Source organism: Malaclemys terrapin, chromosome 2 (genome assembly GCF_027887155.1).
Source record: "Malaclemys terrapin pileata isolate rMalTer1 chromosome 2, rMalTer1.hap1, whole genome shotgun sequence".
Lineage (NCBI taxonomy): Eukaryota > Metazoa > Chordata > Testudines > Emydidae > Malaclemys > Malaclemys terrapin.
Window position 1 is genome coordinate 232,501,844 of NC_071506.1, and position 21,754 is coordinate 232,523,597.

The 21,754-nt window shown below is 41.2% G+C and overlaps 1 protein-coding gene across 2 annotated transcripts in view; it reads left to right on the top strand.

The window, feature by feature from the left end:
* AGMO (alkylglycerol monooxygenase) overlaps positions 1-21,754 on the top strand; it is a 268,148-nt gene that overhangs the window by 135,264 nt on the left and 111,130 nt on the right. The window contains exons 11-13 of one of the 2 annotated variants that reach the window (XM_054020288.1): positions 6,016-6,098; positions 7,063-7,168; positions 13,622-14,381. In XM_054020288.1, coding sequence (XP_053876263.1) covers positions 6,016-6,098; positions 7,063-7,168; positions 13,622-13,774 — 342 coding nt within the window. In that variant the 3' untranslated portion in view covers positions 13,775-14,381. Of the gene's footprint in view, positions 1-6,015; positions 6,099-7,062; positions 7,169-13,621; positions 14,382-21,754 lie in introns of those variants that run through there. The other variant, XM_054020289.1, reaches the window with a different exon arrangement.

Below are 21,754 nucleotides of genomic sequence, written 5' to 3' on the forward strand. Positions count from 1 at the left end.
AAACATGTCTCTCAAAGGCTGAGAACACAATCATAATCTAATGCAACAGGACATCATCGGGTGGTGTACATAGGCCTGTATTTTTAAGCACTCACAGAAGTTTTAAAGGTTTTCAGATAAAAGCCTCTAAATAGAGAAACTTAACAAAGCTACCTCCTTAACACCGAAACTGAATTCTGCATTAGTGCTGCTAGATGAGGAAACATAAAATGTGGTACAGATTGTTAGCATTTGGTAAATTTTGAAAGGTGCCAGCACCTTTCATAGGGGCTGAAGCTCTGCAATATGCCAGGATGAGAAATACTTTTGTGGGACACTTCACAAAAATAAAATAATCTAAAATCCCTTGAAACGAAAAGTAAATTTGGAAACTGACTCTCATCTAAATACACATTCATTTTGAATGGTGTATTTACTTGGTTTGAGTAAATTATTTCTTCTTTACTAAAAAATAGTCTGTTGATTAAAAAATAGTATGTTGATTAGGAAGCAGTGTAAATTTCTTCCCCAAATTCCATAACTCCTTTTCTTAAACTTTGTGACATTTTGAAAGCTTGCAATGAAATCAAAATCCAACAGAAATATTTTTTTCTGTTTGATTGCAGCCAATAACCACATTGCAAACGTTGTGGCTGACTTGAAATTGGGGACCCTGCTGTGGTCCCACGGGCTTCTCTGTTTATTCAAATACTGTAGTATATAAATACTCATTTATTTTATCTAGCTATGCATACATATAATTTTTGGAGTGGAAAGAGGATGCTAGCAGTAATGCTAAGATGTAAAAGGCACATTCCTTTCTCACTGCAACTTGCAATGCACACATTTAATATATAGTGCTTGGTTTAATGAAATAATCTACTGACTTTTTTGTTGATCTTGATAGATTAACGTTTAGGAAACTGATGCTCGGGTGCCAGAGTCCACTTTATGGGGTGATACCATGAAACAAGTTTGAAATGTAAATTGATGAACCGTGCTAGGGAGTAACTACAGTGTTAGAACTGTAAAAAGAAAGTTATAGTAGTTAAATAATAAACACATTTACACTATGGGCTGATGTTTTCAACGTTTCCTGTTACCACAATCTATTAGAATAAATCTGTTATTATATTACACTATATTTGGATGCAGATTACTTTGGTTTATTGTAAGTTTAAAAGACAGCCCACAGTAACAGCCTACAAATGTGGAAACGCATTTTTGCTATGCGAAATGGCTTGAATGTGGCACTTTCCCCATCTACTGTGATATACTGCACTTAACTTACACATACTGCATCTGTACCTGCCAAAAAAGTCACACGGTTCACCCTACACCATTTCAGAAAGTAGAGTGCTTTGAGAGTGGGGCCTGGTCTACATTGGGGGGAGGGGGATCGACCTAAGATAAACAACTTCAGCTTCGAGAATAGCATAGCTGAAGTCGACGTATCTTAGATCGACTTAGAATTACTTACTTCGCGTCCTCACGGCACGGGATCGACGGCCATGGCTCCCCCGTCAACTTTACTTCCGCCTTTCGCCGAGCTGGAGTTCAGCAGTCGACGGGAGAGTGATCGAAGATCGATTTATCGCGTCTACACTACACGCGATAAATCGATCCCCGATAGATAGATCGCTACCCGCCGATCCGGCAGGTAGTGTAGACGTACCCTGGGAGACAAGTGATGCAGTACATATTCTTCCTTTCAGCGTGTCTACATAGCATAAGAGGGTCAGAATAGGTTTGACTTGTAAATAATGGTGATCTACAGGCCCTCCTTCTGTCAAGCGTAGTACCTGCCTCAGGTTTGACAAAGGATACAGATGCCACTACAAATTATATTTCCCAATTGACAGAGTTGCTGAGAAGAAATAAAAAGTGGTCCAAGAAGCAGAAACTGTGAAGTAGACAGTTTGCACCTATTTTTCCCCTGCTTTCTTATTGTTTATGAGCAAGGGCTTTATACATGTGAACTGCATATCATTGTAATCCAGCTGCTAAAAGCTTAGTTACCTTTGAGTCTATATAAAGACTGCCTCTGTTCTTTTTCTCGCTTTTATGTTTTTACATTAGAAATATATCTATACTCCCTTCTCTTTGCTGGAACCTAACAGTCACACAGGTTGCATTTAATTCTCCCTTTGCAAACTGAGATTAGGGAGAACAGAAGGATAATTCTTGGATGACTGAGTCCCAATCCTGCAAAGATTTACACACACACTGTAGGAGACTATTCGCATGAGTGAGATTATGCATGTGTATAAATCTTCACAGGATGCCATCTGAATTTCAGTATTTTCTCCTTCCCCAGTGGTGGGGAGCAAAATCTGCAGTTTCGTTTACAAGCTTGGGTGACACCTTTATTTAGGTCCTCTCTATCTCATGTCAGGTCCATCAAACAGAGGCAAGTGAGGACTAAAGCTAGTCAGAATTTTTCAAGTGAAAAGTGGTTTCATGGAAACCGTTACCATCTTTAAAATTTTCATTTTTTTCCAAAATATTTTCCCTTTGCCTATTGAAAACTATGTGTTGGTAAACAAACAATGTTGATAATAATTTTGATAAAGAAGTCACGAAAAAATTTGAAAAAATGCCTCCATTTTGAGCCCTGTGAATTGCAATTAAAAAAAATCAACCAGCTCTCATGTGGACACCCTCGTATGGTATTCCTGACATTTCAAATCCATAAACAGGGTGAAACTTATTTTTTTTCTCTTTTGGGGAAGCAAAAGTTTATACATCTTTATACATCAGAAAGGAAAAGTAAACACACAAATATATTGACTCTTGATTCTTAGTGTGCTAGCAGTTCTATTCTTCTTCGAGTGTTTGCTCATGTCCATTCCATGCTTGGTATGTGTGCACTGCATGCACAGTTCTCAGAGATTTTTCCTTCGGTGGTATCTATTGGGCCGGCTCTAGCGCCCACTGGAGTCACACACATATGTGCCGGTATAAAGGGCACTGCCAGCCCGATGTCCTCTCGGTTCCTTCTTACCGCCTGTGACAGTTGCTGGAACAATGCCTCTTGCTGTAGAAAGTCTTCTTTCCCAGTGGTTTGGACTTTCTTTGTTCATATTTGTATAGTTATTGTAGTTAGTGTTAAAGTTCTTAGTTAGAGTTACTATATATTATAGTGTTACTGTCCCTGTCATCAAGGGACTTTTTGCCCCTGGGGCTGGGCATGCCCCTTTCCCCAGGCTTCAACCATGTGCTTTGTGTGGCAAGCAGATGCCAGTTAGTGACCTGCACACTAGCTGTCAAGTGTCTGGAGGAGCCTGCATTAAAAAGAAGTGCCAGATCTTCAGGGACTTCAAACCCTGCATGAGAACGGATAGAGATATTCGGCTGAAGGCCATTCTTTTTTATGGCAGCGGCCTGATTCTGAGCTATGTTGGACCCGATTTCCAAGGTCATGATCCACCCAATAATGACTGCTCGGGTCTGCGTCAAACTATTGGGTCATGTGGGAGTATGTACCTACATGGTGCAGTATGCAAGGCTACGCCTCAGACTCCTACAAATGTGTCTGGCATCAGTCTACTCCCCAAGCAGACATCACTTGGACTCAATACTTATGATCCTGCCTCCAGTCCTTGCTTCGCTGACCTGGTGGAGAGACCCAGGATCCGTAATAGAGGGGGTACTGTTTGCTGCCCCTCAACCATCAGTAACCCTAGTCTTGGATGTGTCAGACCTGGGATGGGGAGCCCACCTTGGCAATCTCAGAGCCTGTGGTCCCAGGAAGAACTCTCCCTGTATATAAACATCAGGGAACTGAGGGCAGTACGCTTGGCTTGCTAGATGTTCCTTCCCCAGATCTCAGGCAAAGTGGTGCAGGTCTTGATGGACAATGCTTCATCAGTGTTTTACATCAATAAGCAGGAAGGGGCTCGATCTTCAGCCCTGTGCTAGGAGGCCCTCTGGCTGTGGGACTTTTGCATGAAACATGCCATTCACCTCGAGATGTCATATTTCCTGGGAGGCTGAAACACAGTGGCGGATTGCCTAAGCAAATCCTTTTCCTCTCACCATGAGTGGTCCCTTCACCCGGAGGTCGTCAGTGTCATCTTCCAGAAGTGAGGGCCTCCCCAGATGGACCTGTTCACCACCGCACAGAACAGGAAATGCTATCAGTTCTGTTCATTGCTCAGGCACAAGATGGGTTCCCTCGCCGATGCCTTCTTGGTCTTATGGACAGACCATCTGCTGTACATCTTCCCACCTATCCCCTTGGTTTACAAGGTCCTCCTAAAATCAAATGGAACAAGGTGAGGGTTATCCTGATAGCATTGGTTTGGTGTGTTTCTGGACCTCTCGGTGGCAACTCCACTTGCACTCCTGCTCCAACTGGACTTGAATTAATAAGACCACGGCAGGTTGCTTCACCCAGACCTCACCTCCCTGCACTTGACTGCATGGTTGCTGCATGGCAGACCCCTGAAGAGCAGGCCTGCTCTGATCAAGTTCAACAGGTCTTGCCAGGTAGTAGAAAATCTTCGACTAGGCCAAGTGGAAACGTTTCACTTTTGGGGCTGCTGAATGGAATCTATCTCCATCCCGATCTTCTCTGCAGTCTATCTTCAACTATCTGCTCAACCTCAAGCATCCAGGTCCGACTCTCTTGTCTATTAAGGTTCACTTGGCAGCCAGTTCAGTCTTCCACCCTCCAGTGAATGGCAGATCAGTGTTCTCTCATGAGATGATGGTCAGGTTTCTCAAGGTGCTGGAAAGACTCTACCCTCAGGTTCACAAACCAATCTTGACATGGGACTTAAACCTGGTCCTGTCAAGGCTCACAAGGCCTCCCTTCAAGCTGTTAGCATCATGCTCCCTACTACTTCTCTCTTGGAAGGCCACCTTTATTGTGGCAATCACCTCAGCCAGAAGGGTCTCAAAGATCAAAGCCCTGACATCAAAACCCCCTTATACAGTGTTCTTCCTGTATAAGGTCCAGCTGTGCCCCCATCTGGCCTTCCTACCAAAGATGGTGTCACAATTCCATAACAATCAGGACATTTTTCTGACTGTCTTCTTTCCAAAACCTCACAAGACCACTGAAAAACATCAGCATCATATGTTGGATTTTAGGCAGGCCCAGGCCTTTTAGATTCAGAGAATTAAGCCCTTCTGCATCTCAATGCAACTCTTTGTAGCAATAGCAGAAAGGATGAGAGATCTGAAAAAAATCTCATTTTGGATAACCACCTGTATCCAAGCTTGCTACAAGCAGGCGAAGGTTCCGCCTCTGCCCATCATGACCGCCCATTCCACAAGAGTCCAGGCTTCATCAGCAGTGTTCCTCGTGCAGGTACCAATCCACGACATCCACAGAGCTGCAAACTGGTTCATACCTTCACTTCTCACTATGCCATCACCCAACAGGCCTGTGACAATGCCAGCTTTGGGAAAACAGTGTTGCGGTCAGCATGTGTATGAGCTCCGAGCCCACCTCCAGCGGTACTGCTTGTGAGTCACCTAGCATGGAATGGACATGAGCAAACACTTGAAGAAGAAAAAACAGTTACTAACCGTCTTCATTTTTTTTAAGCAATATTGTTTTCAACTGCCTGTACCCTCTGGGGAACCATTGCAAAGCTGCAATGACATTATGAACCGGAAAAAGAGCAAGCTGGGCTTAGAAAAAATATTTAGAAAAATATTTAGAAAAAATAGCTGTTTGCTTTTGGGTACCAGTATGAAGGGTTCAAATAATTTCAGGGGGAAAACAGTAATGAAAATTTTAAAAAAATATTTTGAAGACTAATTCTATGATAAGAATTATTTTGGGAAAAATCTGATCCTTGTAGCTTCCAAGAAGCAAAAATAAGAACATTTAGGGAGTGGGCTGGAGAATCTGGCATGGGTTTTTTTAGATATAAAGTTCAAAATATCAAACTACTTTAAAAGGAAACACTAATGTATAATTGAGAGTGAAAGTTCAGGCTGCTCCAGTGTCATGTTTAGAACCCAATATCCCTTCAGAGAGTCACCCTAAATGAGTAATTTGCCTCTTTGTTGTTTTAACAGACATTATCACAGGTAACTCTTCTCCTGAGGATTGGCTACATTATCCTGACATTGACCTCCATTGGATTCCTTTTGGAGCAAAGGCAAGACATGAAACATTTTCTTTCTTTTCTTGTTTCCTGGCTGTGAAAAAAAAAAGTCCATTGACTACCACAATCTCTTATAAAGTATGGCAACCATTAAAGTATCAAACGACTATAATGTTAATCAAATGCGTGGACTTCCTACTTGCACGTTGCAATGTATGGACCAAATTGTGATGCACTTATAAATAGTACCCAACACCACAAATTGGACTGTTGGGCTACTCAACGTGAGTAAGGACCTAAGAAATAATGGAAAACAACTGTAGAGAGAAATGGTATTCAGCCTGCCTGAAAACTATGCAACTATTTAAATACATGGTTATGTCTTCATTTAACATTCCAGTGACAATCCTGCTCTGATTGACATTCAGAGGTAAATATCTTTGATCTTTACACACTAAATTGTTTATTTCAGCACAGGGAAAGAATTTGGCAATGTAAAGGAGAAGTTTAGAATTTATGCAGCTAAAATGTGGATGGGTGTAAATAAAGGAAAATTAGAATTGTGTAAAGAGAGGCTCAAATTATTCATTAAGAATTTTTCATAATTTTGCCATGCCCCATTCTTACCCTCACCTCCTGTATAATAAATAATTTACTCCACCAATAGGGATTAATAGGTTACAGCTTTATTCAGAGTTTCCCAGGCAAAAAGTACATTAACATAGAATTAAGATTGAGCGTATATATATATATATATATATCAGTAATTTAAGGTAGAACACATTACTCAGATATCGAAATGATTCCCAAATCAAGTTTACTAATCCAGCAAATTCAGAGCTAAGGTTTTAAATTGTAAACTTTAAATCAGATTTATAGTGAAAACTCAGTTGCAACTGCATATTACTACAGGATATCATCAGCGCCTTGTTCTGTATTCCTATTTGTCACTGAAATACTCAACAGATTACATGCAAAGGAGAAAAGACTGAACATTATTTTTAATTCTTATTTCTAGGCCCAAAGCAGCTAGTTTGGAAGTTGTCCGCTGCTCAGTCTTTCTAGCTCTGCACAAACTTAGTTACCTGAAAATATACATTGCTTCCTTGGCATTTCCTTATGAGGTAAGATATTTGTTTTTAAGAATGCTGCACGCAATTTGCAGACCCTAGGGACTCTAGATTTTTTTTTTTTCCTTTTCAGAAAATGAGTCATTTTGCCAATTTAAGATGATGGGTTGCCTTTAGAGGTATATATTTCTGATACATATTTTTGACTGTACAATTGATCAGAATTTGGGAATTTTTTTCTTAGCCTTTTATCATATTTCTCACACATTTTGAGGCTTTACCATGGGAGAAATTGTTAATTGTGGTTGGTACATAATGTATCAAGTCAGAGACAACAATGTGTGTTATCCTGCTAAGCAAAAATAATATATTGCTGGCCATAAACTTTGAAAGAAATACCCTCATGTGCTGCCCAACCTCCAGATTTAATTTATTCCTAGATCTTAATTATTCTGCAGGATTTGACAACAGCCCAAAGAGGCATGCTCAGTTATCATGGTGTTGAGATTGACTTTGTGTTGCCTGATTTCACACTCTCATTATGACACGTTTGTGATTACTGTGTATGACTTTTGGTTTCTCTGCACTTGAGTTTCCCAAAATATAGGTGTGTATTTTATATTAAAATGATACTTTTCATATGACTCCAAACTGTACCACATTCTTAAGGAATCGATGGTTAGTTTCGAGATGAGGAGATGTTAGGGTTGTGCAAGTCTGGTTTTATGAATGGTTCACTGCACTATTGAGAGATTGGTTAACAAATAAAGTTTACTTTTGGGTTTGGCTGGACGATGATCTGAAGGGTCCAATGCAATCATTTGACTGTATGATAGCTTTATGAAGTGCCAAGCAAACATGCAGCAAACTATTTAGCATAAGTAAGTTATTTAAGAAGAATGCACTAAACATAGTAACTTAGTGTTTTTAATGGAGTGGGGGTTTTAAGAATAACAGTTTCAAATGCCTTTCCCTGAGCAAAAGGAAGTTCCTCTAAAAACTAGGACATATATGTATCTTTTGGTTTAGAAACAGAAAGATCAAAGGCCAGATCCTGAAGTGGTCTAAATTGGCATAGCTCTGTCAGCTTCAGTGGAGTTACACCAATTTACCTCAGTTAAAGATCTGACCCCCAAGACGTTGTTAATCGGGTGTTTCTGAAAATGGTACCAATTCTATTGCCTTTTCCCTGACAGCAGGCAATATCATCATGGAAAAATATATTATTCTAGTGTTCTTTCCCCCTAGGACAGGAAACAATAATTGTTAGACAAAATGTAAGCTGGTTAGCAAAGTGTCACTATTTACAAATTATTTTGAACTTTTTGGTAATTGTTATATTGGTGTCATAGCCTTGATTTTAAAATCAACAAGTATCTTATTTTCTTTTAATCAGTGTATGTCAGAGTTAAATCCCACATTTTACGGATTTCATGATGGCTTTTGTTTTAAGTATGAAGGGCCTAGCATTTGGAAAAAAAATGTTAGTGTACATTGAGTAAACTAGTGTAATAGATATATTTTAAACATAGAATTAATTGTCCTGTGTTTATTTTGCTTCCCAAGGTGTGATAGGGCACTCTTAATAATAATAATTAATGGAGACATCCCATCTCCTAGAACTAGAAGGGACCTTGAAAGGGCATCAAGTCCAGCCCCCTGCCTTCACTAGCAGGACCAAGTACTGATTTTGCCCCAGATCCCTAAATGGCCCCCTGAAGGATTGAACTCACAACCCTGGGTTTAGCAGGCCAATGCTCAAACCACTGAGCTATCCCTCCCCCACTTAGCAGCTATAAATAGAGCTTTCTGGAAGCCAGGACTCTGGTCACTTAGAGCACTCAGAGTTAGAGTAGGAGGGAGTTAGATAGTGAACTGGCTTGGAAAATTAGAAGGGATCACTGGCACGTGTGGAGAAGGGGATGAGGTAATTAGCTTACCAGCTGGATAACTGGGAGAAGAAGGCAAGTAGGTAAAAGGCTGAGCCAGGCAGCAAGAGGGGACTCCTGCTAGCTGCTGCTGCTGCTATATTGGTGTTGTACCTGGAGCACAAAGGTGAAACAATCATAAAAATACTTGGTGAAGGTTGTCTGGTGGACTATGTATGCTGTTGAGTCACCAGGGGGACATACCAGCCTGGATAGAAAGCTGGCTAGATCATCGGGCTCAATGGGTAGTGATCAATGGCTCCATGTCTAGTTGGCAGCCGGTATCAAGTGAAGTGCCCCAAGGGTCGGTCCTGGGGCTGGTTTTTTTTTCAATATCTTCATTAATGATCTGGAGGATGGCGTGGATTGCACTCTCATCAAGTTTGCAGATGACACTAAACTGAGAGGAGTGGTAGATATGCTGGAGGGTAGGGATAGGATACAGAGTCTAGACAAATTAGAGGATTGGGCCAAAAGAAATCTGATGAGGTTCAACAAGGACAAGTGCAGAGTCCTGCACTTAGGATGGAAGAATCCCATGCACTGCTACAGACTAGGGACTGAGTGGCTAGGCAGCAGTTCTGCAGAAAAGGACCTGAGGGTTACTGTGGACGAGAAGCTGGATATGAGTCGACAGTGTGCCCTTGTTGCCAAGAACGCTAACGGCATTTTGGGCTGTACAAGTAGGAGCACTCTATTCGACATTGGTGAGGCCTCATCTGGAGTACTGTGTCCAGTTTTGGGCTCCACACTACAAGAAGGATGTGGAAAAATTGGAAAGAGTCCAGTGGAAAAATTGGAAAGAGTCACAAAAATGATTAGGAGGCTGGAGCACGTGACTTATGAGGAGAAGCTGAGGGAACTGGGATTATTTAGTCTGCAGAAGAGAAGAATGAGGGGAAATTTGATAGCTGCTTTCAACTACCTGAAAGGGGGTTCCAAAGAGGATGGATCTAGACTGTTCTCAGTAGTACCAGATGACAGAACAAGGAGTAATGGTCTCAAGTTGCAGTGGGGGAGGTTTAGGTTGGCTATTAGGAAAAAAAAATTTCACTAGGAGGGTGGTGAAGCACTGGAATGGGTTACCTAGGGAGGTGGTGGAATCTCCTTCCTTAGAGGTTTTTAAGGTCAGGCTGGACAAAGCCCTGGCTGGGATGACTTAGTTGGGGATTAGGTCCTGCTTTGAGCAGGGCGTTGGACTAGATGACCTCCTGAGGTCCCTTCCAACCCTGATATTCTATGATTCTATGACCCACTTACAAATGTAAGGTCAGCTTGCTCCAGTCCTGTGCCTACCAGAGGTCTCGACCTTCTAGTGCCCAAATACTGACTTCAGACTCTCTCCCTGCAGCCCCCTCTGCTATACACTTCCTTGCTTTATGCTAACCAGCTTGTTCCTGCTGAGCTGGGCTTCATGATCAGTGAAGCCTGTCTCTCCCTCCGGGTGCAGTTAGGTAACAAAATTGGCCTCTTAGGCACACATTAACCCATTCAGGGCTTGAGTGGGGTACATGCCCTATCACACAAGGGGTATCATCTAATTTGAAATGCACATGCAACTCAATGGGAGTTATCTGAATATAACCTTGACTTATGTGAATATTTGACTTATCATTCTCCCAGGCGTGTGTGTGTAAAAATATAAGTAAAATAAGGTTCAGGGAAAACAACAAATATTCATAGTCTTTGTTTCCAGGACATTGTCCTGATTAGTTCTGGAGTAATTGTATGGTTTCCTACTTCATTGTGTAAAAATATGCAATAAATAAAATGCAATTATTTTCTCTTAATATTAAATTTTAAAAAAATCCATTTTGTTTCTTATTCTTTTCTTAATTGGTTTTCTTCATTAAAGTATTGACTCCCTTCAGTCTCTGACTGCTTCTGTAACTCTTTTCCCCTTCCTTTCTCTCTTCCCTCTTCTCTTTTTGGTTATTTCTTTCTTCTTTCTTCAGTCTTTTTCTCTCTTTTCCTCATATTGGCCTTCCCATTTGATTGCTTCCCTGGTCCCTTTTCTTTTTGTCTCCCTTCTTATTTTGTACTGGCTGGCTAGTAGTATCATCATTTGTAGTATCATTGGTAGTTTTCTTTGAAAATATCGCAAGAGCAAGTGTCATCCAAGTAATTTTCCAGCAGACAGACCAGAATATGAAACAACAGATGTAGTTTCTTAAAGTTAATATAGGGCTTGTAAATTGCCAAGCTGATAGCACTGGACACATCAAGTCCTCCATTTACTACAGAACAGGTACACTATGGGTATGTCTACACTGCAATTAAACACTTGAGGCTGACCTCTGTCAGCTGACTCAGGCTCCTGGGGCTTGGCTGAAGGTCTGTAAAATTGCAGAGTATGTATTAGGCTCAGGCTGGAGCCTGGGATCTGAGGCCCTCCCCCATTGCAGGGTCCCAGAGCTTGGCTCCAGCCCAAGCCTGAGCATCTATACTACAGTTTTCTAGTCCCTCAGCCCAAGCACCACAAGCCCGAGTCAGCTGACGTGGGCCAGCCACGGGTGTTTTATTTCAATGTAGACACCCCAAAGATATGGCATGGTTCCTCATGTTGCCCTTCAGGGGTGCCATGATCTAGAAGGTTTACCTTCATGGGTAAGAAAATATTTTATTCTACCTTCACATTCAGTTTCTGGACTCCCTGCTGGGACTGTTAACAAAGGATGGTAATTTGTGATAGTGGGTTTTATGATGCAGACAGTCACCCAAAAAGAAGGACTGAGATCACCAACTCATGCAAAAAAGCTGTCAAACAGATTTCAGATGGTAATAGTTTCTGGTTGTTACTAATCTGGGTGAATTTGAAACCAGTGACCCAAAGGTGAAAAATTTAGACAACTTTTCCCAGAATCCCTCAGATCCTGAGGTTAGGGCTAAGGGAGATCAATCAAAACTACTCACCTAACCTGGTTATACATGTACAATGATATATTGTGACACACACAAACATTAATCTGTCTAGTATGTGAAATGATTATCCTTACTTCTGCCACCTTTGTCCTTGCAATTTTTCATTTGCTCATCTACACATCCCTTTTTCCATTGCTCTCTCACACACAGACACCAGTCTTATTCACCACTTGAGACAGACATTAGTTCAATCATTTTCATTCACTCTTTTTAATCTGAAGTACACATACACACACAGTCTTTCTCATTCTCTACTTTCCCACATCTAATATACCCATTGCAAAATGTATTTGTGTACCAGTTATAGATTTTTGTGTGGTGGTAGTTTAAATTTCTCTTACTCCAACTTCTATTAACTCACTTTGTTGATATATGTATGTTGTCTTTTTGGACACTGATTTAGGAAAATAAAGAAAACTAGTGTAAATTGCAATATGTATGATGACAATATTCTGTGCACCTAGAATGTAGTGGCTAATTCTGTCCCAAAGTTCATAAGTCTATGGTGCTCATTGGACCAGTTCTGTGGCAGATTCTGTTTGTTATGCACTATCCTGAATCATTTGAAATGTGCTTGGGTAAGTATAAACTTTATTCATATTTATTCTCTTGTAGTCAGATACGCATTACACAAAAACTATGAGTTACTGCCTGAAATGTGTCAGATTTGTGAGATTTTAGAGCAGTCAAAAGGTGGGTCACAAACTGGAACAAGTATCAATTTCTCATTGCCAGATTGTTCTCTTCTGCTTTATCATTACAACTTCATGTTTGTTGTCCTTTATATATATATCCTTATGACTTAACACACATCCCCACACCCAGGCTCCCCTTATGCCCTTGTGAGAGACTGATTGTGTCTTGTAGGCATAGACCTGTGCTGGGGTGGTGCAGAACCATTCTGCCACAGAGATAGACTAGATGGTCACTTATTGGCATGCACTTTGCCTTCTGGCATTCTCAAGTGTGCAGTAGGTGAACACATCTTCTGGGTGATCAGCCAGCTCTTCTGGCCAGTGCATGGGGGGAGAAGAATCATAGAATCATAGGACTGGAAGGGACCTCGAGAGGTCATCTAGTCCAGTCCCCTGCACTCGTGGCAGGACTAAGTATTATCTCTAGACCATTCCTGACACGTTTGTCTAATCTTCTCTTAAAAATCTCCAATGATGGAGATTCCACAACCTCCCTAGCCAATTTATTCCAGTGCTTAACCATCCTGACAGTTAGAAAGTCTTTCCTAATGTCCAACCTAAACCTCCCTTTCTGCAATTTAAGCCCATTGCTTCTGGTCCTATCCTCAGAGGTTAAGAAGAAACCGTTTTTCTCCCTCTTCCTTGTAGCAACCTTTTACATACTTGAACACTGTTATCATGTCCCCTCTCAGTCTTCTCTTTTCCAGACTAAACAAACCCATTTTTTTCAATCTTCCCTCATAGGTCATGTTTTCTAGACCTTTAATCATTTTTGTTGCTCTTCTCTGGACTCTCTCCAGTTTGTCCACATCCTTCCTGAACTGTGACGCCCAGAACTGGACACAATACTCCAGTTGAGGCCTACTCAGGGCAGAGTAGAGCAGAATTACTTTTCGTGTCTTGCTTACAACACTCCTGCTAATACATCTCAGAATGATGTTCGCTTTTTTTTTTTGCAACAGAAACATGTCCCTTCCTTTCCATCACTCTCCACTGCCTTGGGGAAGCTGTGTGTATCTGGCGGAGCAGGAAGGAAGCATCCCTTGTTCTTCCCAGAGAGTAAGAACTACAGTTCTGGCAGGCCCTTATACGGACCGAGTAAGGGAGTGTCATAACTATAAAGGGAAGGGTAACAGCCCTCCTGTGTACAATACTATAAAATCCCTCCTGGCCAGAGACTCCAAAATCCTTTTACCTGTAAAGGGTTAAGAAGCTCAGGTAACCTGGCGGACACCTGACCCAAAGGACCAATAAGGGGACATGATACTTTCAAATCTTGGTGGGGGGAAGGCTTTTGTTTGTGCTCTTTGTTTTGGTGTTTGTTCGCTCTTGGGACTAAGAGGGACCAGACATCAATCCAGGCTCTCCAAATCTTTCTGAACAAGTCTCTCATATTTCAAACTTGTAAGTAAACAGCCAGGCAAGGTGTGTTAGTTTTATCTTTGTTTTCTCAACTTGTAAATGTACTTTTTCCTAGGGTGTTTACCTCTGTTTGCTGTAACTTTGAATCTAAGGCTAGAGTGGGGTCCTCTGGGCTCTTTAAGTTTGATTACCCTGTAAAGTTATTTCCCATCCTGATTTTACAGAGATGATTTTTACCTTTTTCTTTAATTAAAAGCCTTCTTTTTAAGAACCTGATTGATTTTTCCTTGTTTTTAGATCCAAAGGGGTTGGATCTTGATCCACCAGGAGTTGGTGGGAGAAAGGAGGGGCGATGGTTAATTTCTCCTTGTTTTAAGATCCAAGGGGTTTGGATCTGTATTCACCAGGGAATTGGTGAAGAGTGTCTCAAGGCTACCCAGGGAAGGAAATTAGCACTTTGGGAGCGGTGGCAGTGGACCAGATCTAAGCTGGTAGTTAAGCTTAGAAGTTTTCATACAGGCCCCCACATTTGTACCCTAAAGTTCAGAGTGGGGAAGCAGCCTTGACAGGGAGGTTACTTTATGAATGTCATCGGCCTACCTGCATAAGAGCTAAACAGAATCTGACCCTAGTATTTTCTATATTCATATTCTATATTCAGCAGTGATTTTAAATAAACCATTATAAATGTAAATAAATGATGTTTGGTATTGACACTGCTCCCAGGGTATTTGAAGGAGTAATTGCAGTAATATTTCAATGATTAGATGATGTTGAAGTTATAATGGATGCTAATTTAATTTGGGTTAGGGACCTTAAAGAACATATTGAAAAACTTAGGCAAGTTTTTCTGTGAGCAAGTTACACCTAATAGAAATTAAAGTCAAAACTTGGTCCAACTGAAGCTGTCTGTATTAGACTTGAGCTGAGTAAAAAGGTCTTAAATGATCTACATTAAATTAAAGTAATACTGAAATGCTCACTCCACATTTTAAGGTAGCCTGACTGTGTTTTATTGGGATCATTTGAGCCATTGATGCAAAACTTGCCCGTTAATAGCTGTATAAAACCTCTGACCATGCCCAGTGTGAATGGGATGTTTTCAGAAGGCTGAACATACTGACTTATGTAAGTGCTCATACAGTTAATAATGAGCTCTGTGCTTCCCTGCAAACAACCAGACTATGGAGGGCTTTATTAGCTCTTATAGATACAGAATATTCGTAACAAAACCTTGAGATAGGAGGCCATGCTTTTAAATTTTAAGAAACTCTGGCTATGTCTACACTGCGAATTGCACACCACACCAGAGAGTTGCGCTTTAACTGCCCAGTGTGGGTGCTGCTGGCACAAGCTAAAAGGTGCCTAATTCACATTAACATACTGGGTCAGTTTCTGTTGGTGAAAGAGACTTGCTTTTGAGATCCACAGAGATCTTCTTCCTTGTCTCTTTTACCAACAGAAGTTGAGCCAATAAAAGATATTACCTCACCCACCTTGTGTTTCTCATTTCCTGGGGCCAACATGGCTACAACAACATTGCAAACAACACTTTTAAAATAAAGTATTTCTGTTTTCTTTTCAATTTGACTCTGGCATGGGTTGTATGAGGATTAAAGAAAAATCAGAGTTTTGGAAGGTATGTAAAACCTCATGTTTCAGGGCATAAGCCAGCTTCTAACTAATGAAGGCTAGAGAGAAACTTCCTTGTGGTCAGCTTATTCCACAACTAACCTCTGCAGCATCTTTCTAGCATCTTCTTTAGAAGCAGCTGGTGCTGAATGCTGTTGGAGACAGCATTCTGAACTAGATGGACCACTACTCTGATCTAGTGTGCAATTCCTGTGTTTCTAAGTAGTATGTTAATGAATTTGTCTGGATAAAAATATAAAGTGGATATATATTTAAAAGTACTGCTTTGCACTGTACTCCTTACCTTATAGCAGTCCCTCTGAATGTGATGTATTATCATGCTGCTGACTTGCGACTTCTTACATCATGCAGAGACTTGCTGTTACCTCACTTGTTTGTTAATGCAATTTACCAGCCTTAGAACGGAGACTTATGACCATTGACTTAAAACAAACCTTTACTCACAAGGAATTATTTCCACATCAACCTTAGTTTTCTGCTCTGTGGAATTTTTGCTCTGCCCCTCATTATGATCATCTGTGCCACATTTCAAAATGCAGTACATCTCATATTTGGCTTCCATTAGGTTGAATGCTCCATACCTTGGGCTGTGATTTATGACTTCAGCATTTATGCAGTCTCCATGCACTAAACAAGGTAGGCTGGTGCATATGAAATATATTTTTAAAATGAAGGTGGAAGGAGGAGGGATGGGAGGAAACCCTACAGCCTCATGATAAAAAGCCTTGTCAACACATATGGAGCTAAACAAACACAAGTTGTAATCTTTATTTTATATGTTAGCTTTGCTCATAAAAGTCTGCCATAGTGTGTCGTGAGCATTCGGTGGACTGAACTTTTAATATTCTTGACAACTGCCCTAAGAGGAATAATGTCCCTTAGAAAAAGTCACAGTTAAACCTGGCAGTAGATTAAGTTAGTTTCCATTTAGGTGTGACAGCAGAGTCATTACTGGTTTTAGCCTGAGCCAATGTGTGAGTCGGCTTCACCACCATCAACTAAAGACTATGATGTATGGTTCCAGATGCTCTGGCCAATTGACCGTAAAATTGCTCCGCGTTTCTGGCAGAGCAGCCAAGCTGGAGCTTTTTAAAATCTCCACTCCCCAAGCTCAACACCCTCCCTTCTTCCCCCCTCCGCTTAAAAGCTCCTCATTATTCTTCCTCTGCCCCCTGATCTTAGCAAAAAGAAAAACTTCTGGAACCAATTAGAAATGTCTGCACTTGATGAGATTTGCACGTGAGTTTGGAATTGCGAGGCTTTGATAGTGTCAGCCAACAGCTGCAGTTTCAGGTGGTAAAATCTTGGAAGGAATTTTCCAGGGTTTATTTACATCATCAAATAAAATAAAAATCAAGACAAGTTGGAGACCATCTAATGTGCCATTAAAATGAGGTTGAAATTGGATTATATATTTATTTCATCTGAAAAAAGTAAACCAGTGGTTTATGATCAGGATCTTTTCAATTACCTTACAATCAAGACTGTGTCAAGTGGTTGTAATAAACTGCAAAATATGACCTGCCTGCCATAGGTTTAGCTGTAAAAGAAGCATCTGCTATTACTTTTGTCACTTTAATTGCTTGACAAGTTAAGGAGATAGTCAGGGCTAATAGAAATCAGAAACTTAGTGTAAAAATTGAAAAAAAGTAGATTCTTCCCTGTTGTCAAATATAACGGGGGGAGGGAGAGGAAAGAGAAACACTTGAAGATATAAATGCTATCGACATACATTTAAAAATGATGTATTTCACTTTTAATTACTCTAATATATGTGAAAACCATTATTAGTAAGGTTGATGGTACCTTTCTATTTGTGAGCTGGATTTAATCCAAGACAGTTAGTGGTTGACTGATGCCCTTATGCACAGTTAAGTTTATGAAGTCAACAGCCATGGAAAAGGGGGTTATTGAAGTACAGTTATCCTCTTAAAAGTGTCTCTGAAAAAATGACATTGTGGAGTTTCACCATTTATTCTCTTGATAATTTCTCTTTCAGATTTGCTTGGTTTATAAATCAAAGAATGATTTTTCTAATTGTTGGCCAGCTCTGAAAGTCAAGCAGTATTTTCTTTCTCCCTCTTAAAACACAGAAGTAATAAAGATTTGGCAATCAGCACTTAGGCCTCAGTTGTACTACTGCCTCTACACAGGGGGAGCCTTGCACCTGTACAGATACACTAGCAAGACTGAAGCCTTGGCTGACAATTTTGCTATGGATGCACAAATCCGTTTTGTCCTTCCCCAGCTGTATTGTTTCTGAAGCCCTGAAGCTGGTAGATAAATCCCAGGACATGTTTTTAAGTTTTCTGTTTTTTGCCTAATTTCCCAATATTTTTTTATTGAAAACTTGATTACTGATGTTTTTCTGTTCTATGAAAACTATTTTGGGTAAAAAAAATTGCCGAAAAAAATTTGATTTTTTTATTAAAAAAAAAATTAACCAAAATGTTTGTTTTGGTTGAAAAGCTATTTTTAATCATAAAAAAAAATCACCTCCAAAAACTATTTCAACCAGCTCTATTGTGCATTAGCAGTACTTCTTTGAGTCAGTAAAGGAAGCATTTGTTTCTCACACTGGGAACAGATATGTTGAAGTAAGAAGTTGCCTGTTTTATTTTATTTAAATATCTAAACACAAAAAGATTGTTTCTCTCAGGCTTTAGCTGCCTATGACAGGTACTTTAACAATGCAGTCCAATTAAGTCTAAAATAGCAGTAGCAAAACAACAACCTTTCTGAAAGCGACTCCACCAACAGAGAGCACGTGGGGTGGTGGTTTGCAGGGACTATAGCCACCCCAAAATTTGCCTTAGCCACCCCGTAGCAGCTGCTGCTGCTGCTCTCCAGCCACCCATCTCTGAAGGGAGAGTGGAGAGAGCAGAAGCTGCTGGCCAGGCACCCAGCTCCAGCAGTACGCTTGGGTGGGGGGTCTCGGGTGCCCAAAAGCAGCTCCCGGCATGTGTCCCTGCCCACTGTCCAGGGCAGGTGAAGGGTCCGGGACTCCTCACAGTGGCCTGGACTGACCCGCTCCAGCCTAGGCTCCTGCCCACCACCCTTCACAGTTCCTGCTCCCCGAGGGCTCTGCCATGCTGGGTCCCCCTGCCCAGGCAGCTTTCACCAGCTGCGAGCAGGCAGCACCCTGCAGTGCCCGGCTCTGGCTTCTGGTCTCCGACCTGGCACAGAAAGGGGAAGGGCCATGGAGGAGACAGGGCCTCATGGCGAGTGTGGGCACAACTGCCCCAATTTTCTGTCTGGCTCACCTCAGCCCCCAACCAGGAAGAGGCTGGCATCACCCAAACTGAAATTTCCTTATCTCAGCTTCCCAAAACCATCATTTTCTCCAAGTTAAAACCTATACCTGAACCCCACAAAGCATGAACTCACATCCCTAAAGATCCTTTGTGTTATGCCCAAAAAGCATGGTCTGTTTTGGGCTCAGCAGGAGTGCATTTCAAAATTCAGGCCCTCTCAGAGGGTGCCCTGCCAACAGCATCTTCTCTCGTGCGAATGGAGCTCCACAGCACATGCTGTGGCAGACCTCACCAGAGTTCCAGAGTCATTTGGGGAGCAGGGCAGTCTCTCAAGTAGGCAGATCGCAGGCCACTGTGGACTCCATAGGTCAGAACCAACGGATAATCAGTGCAGATTCAGGGGCATTGCTGTCATACTCATATTGAGACACTGCTTAATGATCATGCTATTGTCCTCTGCATTTTCTTCAGTTTTAGAGTTGATATAAACTGCAATGCCGTATAAAAATTTTTGCAGTACTCTAATCTGTAAGTGACAAAGGCATTAATGCGAATGAAATATATTTACCCCAAAAAGGAGTCACTGCTGCTATCTGATTGTCTTACTGCCAACCTGCCATCCTGCTCTGGATTGTGTCTCAGCTAGCTCACGCTCATTCACACCCCAGTCACACCTGTAAATGGAGGGAGACACTTGACTCTCATTCCTGAGTTGAACAAAATAGACCTGAGTGTCATCAGCATAGATATTTATTTAAATATTGAAAGTACTGCCCAAAGGCCTCTTCACTACCTCTTCTAACAGCAGCCAACACAAATTAAGTGGGAAGGATGATCTCGGGAGCAATCTTGTAGCACTCTACAAGAGCTCTGAGGCAGAAAAGCCTTGGTGACTTTCCAAGACAAAAATAACAAAGCCATTGCAAAGTAGCTCCATTTACTCCCACACAGGTCCTCAAGCAAGTTAACAGAACTTCCTGTTCAGCAGTATCAAAGGCAGCCAATAGATCTATCAGTATCAGTCTAGATCCTTAGCTATCACCTTGGTAAGATTATCAGTCAGTATAGTTTCCATGCCATAACCAGGTCTGAAGGGAACCAAGGGGTTCTGAGGCATCTAGATATGCTGAAAGTTATCATACATCAACCTTATACATAATTTTAACCAAAAATGGAAGGTTGGAAGCAGTTGACCAGATTATCAGCATCCAGTCATAGTTTCTTTATCAAATGTGCTACATATGCTTCCTTAAGAGTGCTTAGCTCTGCCATCATTAAAGGAGACATTGAAAACCTCTATCACCAAAGGAGCCAACACTTCCCTCCTGGCCTTCCCAAGTTCATCTATAGAACAAAGTTCTCCCAATATATCCAGAGCCCTCAGTGAAGAACATTGGGCTTAAACTCAAGCAGATTAGACTTTCCCCTGTCCTCTCAAGATCATGTTCTGCCATCAGAGATGCAGCTAACTTGGTCTGAATTTTCTCCTCAAAACAAGAAGATGTTTCCTTACAACCGAATGTTTGAATCACCCCCCAGGAGAAGAAAGCCTTGATTACGCTGACTGTTCTCCACATGTAATAAAGCAAGATTTTGCTGATGCTGGACACAATGAATCATGACAGTTTTGAGATACTCTAGATGTCCTTTCCTTGTGATTAGATGAAGAAAACTTCAGTGTGAAAGGGAGAAATGCAGATTTAGGTCACTTCATTGTATCTGGCTCTTGCAAAGATGTGTAAGGGGAGAGGGTGGGGCAAGAAGCCTCCTGCCACCCTGTGACCCAAGGATCTCTTAATGCCAACTGGCAAGAGTGTGCAGAAACCTTATAAGAATCTCATGATCTTAGTATGTACATTCAGGTTCACCAATTAATGTCATCTGAGGTCTCAAATGAAAGCCAGTGTCACACTGAGCATCAATATCATTGCGAAATGTATGTACAGATACTATTTAAGGAGCTTGTATATACACCAAAAATATGTTCTTACAGTCTGTATCAAGGCATTAGTCACCAGCAAAGGTGGAAAACAGATTTTCTGTAAGACAAGAGATGTTTAGCCATCTATCTATTCACATGTAAATTGAGAATTGTCTCACAGTGGGTCTCCTAGCACCTATCTGAACTCAATGCACATGAAGGATTGTAAGAAAGAAGCTAATAGGAAGAGAAACAAAGTGTGGGGAGAGGAACTTATCTTGAAGTACAAATCAAACATTTGCTTGAGTATATTTGCGGGGATAAAGGGGATGCCCAGGAACCCTCCATGGAGGAATAAAAAGGATAGTGTTTTGGCTTCATGCTGGAGAGAACTTTGAGTGAGATAAACTTCTTTAGACAAGAGACTAAAGAGAGTAACTTGTTAGTTAAGTTAAGTCTCTAGAAAGCATGTTATTTTGGTTTATATATAACCATTTGTTTCAAGGATTCTTAGTATTACTTGAATCTCTGTTCTTTGATAAACTTATGCTTGTTTTAACTATATATATCTAAGTGCCATGGGATTAGGCAAAGTGCTTATTTTGAGCTGAATCTTAGATGGTGATATCATAGAATCATAGAATCATAGAATATCAGAGTTGGAAGGGACCTCAAGAGGTCATCTAGTCCAACCCCCTGCTCAAAGCAGGACCAATTCCCAGCTAAATCATCCCAGCCAGGGCTTTGTCAAGCCGGGCCTTAAAAACCTCCAAGGAAGGAGACTCCACCACCTCCCTAGGTAACGCATTCCAGTGTTTCACCACCCTCCTAGTGAAATAGTTTTTCCTGATATCCAACCTGGACCTCCCCCACTGCAGCTTGAGACCATTGCTCCTTGTTCTGTC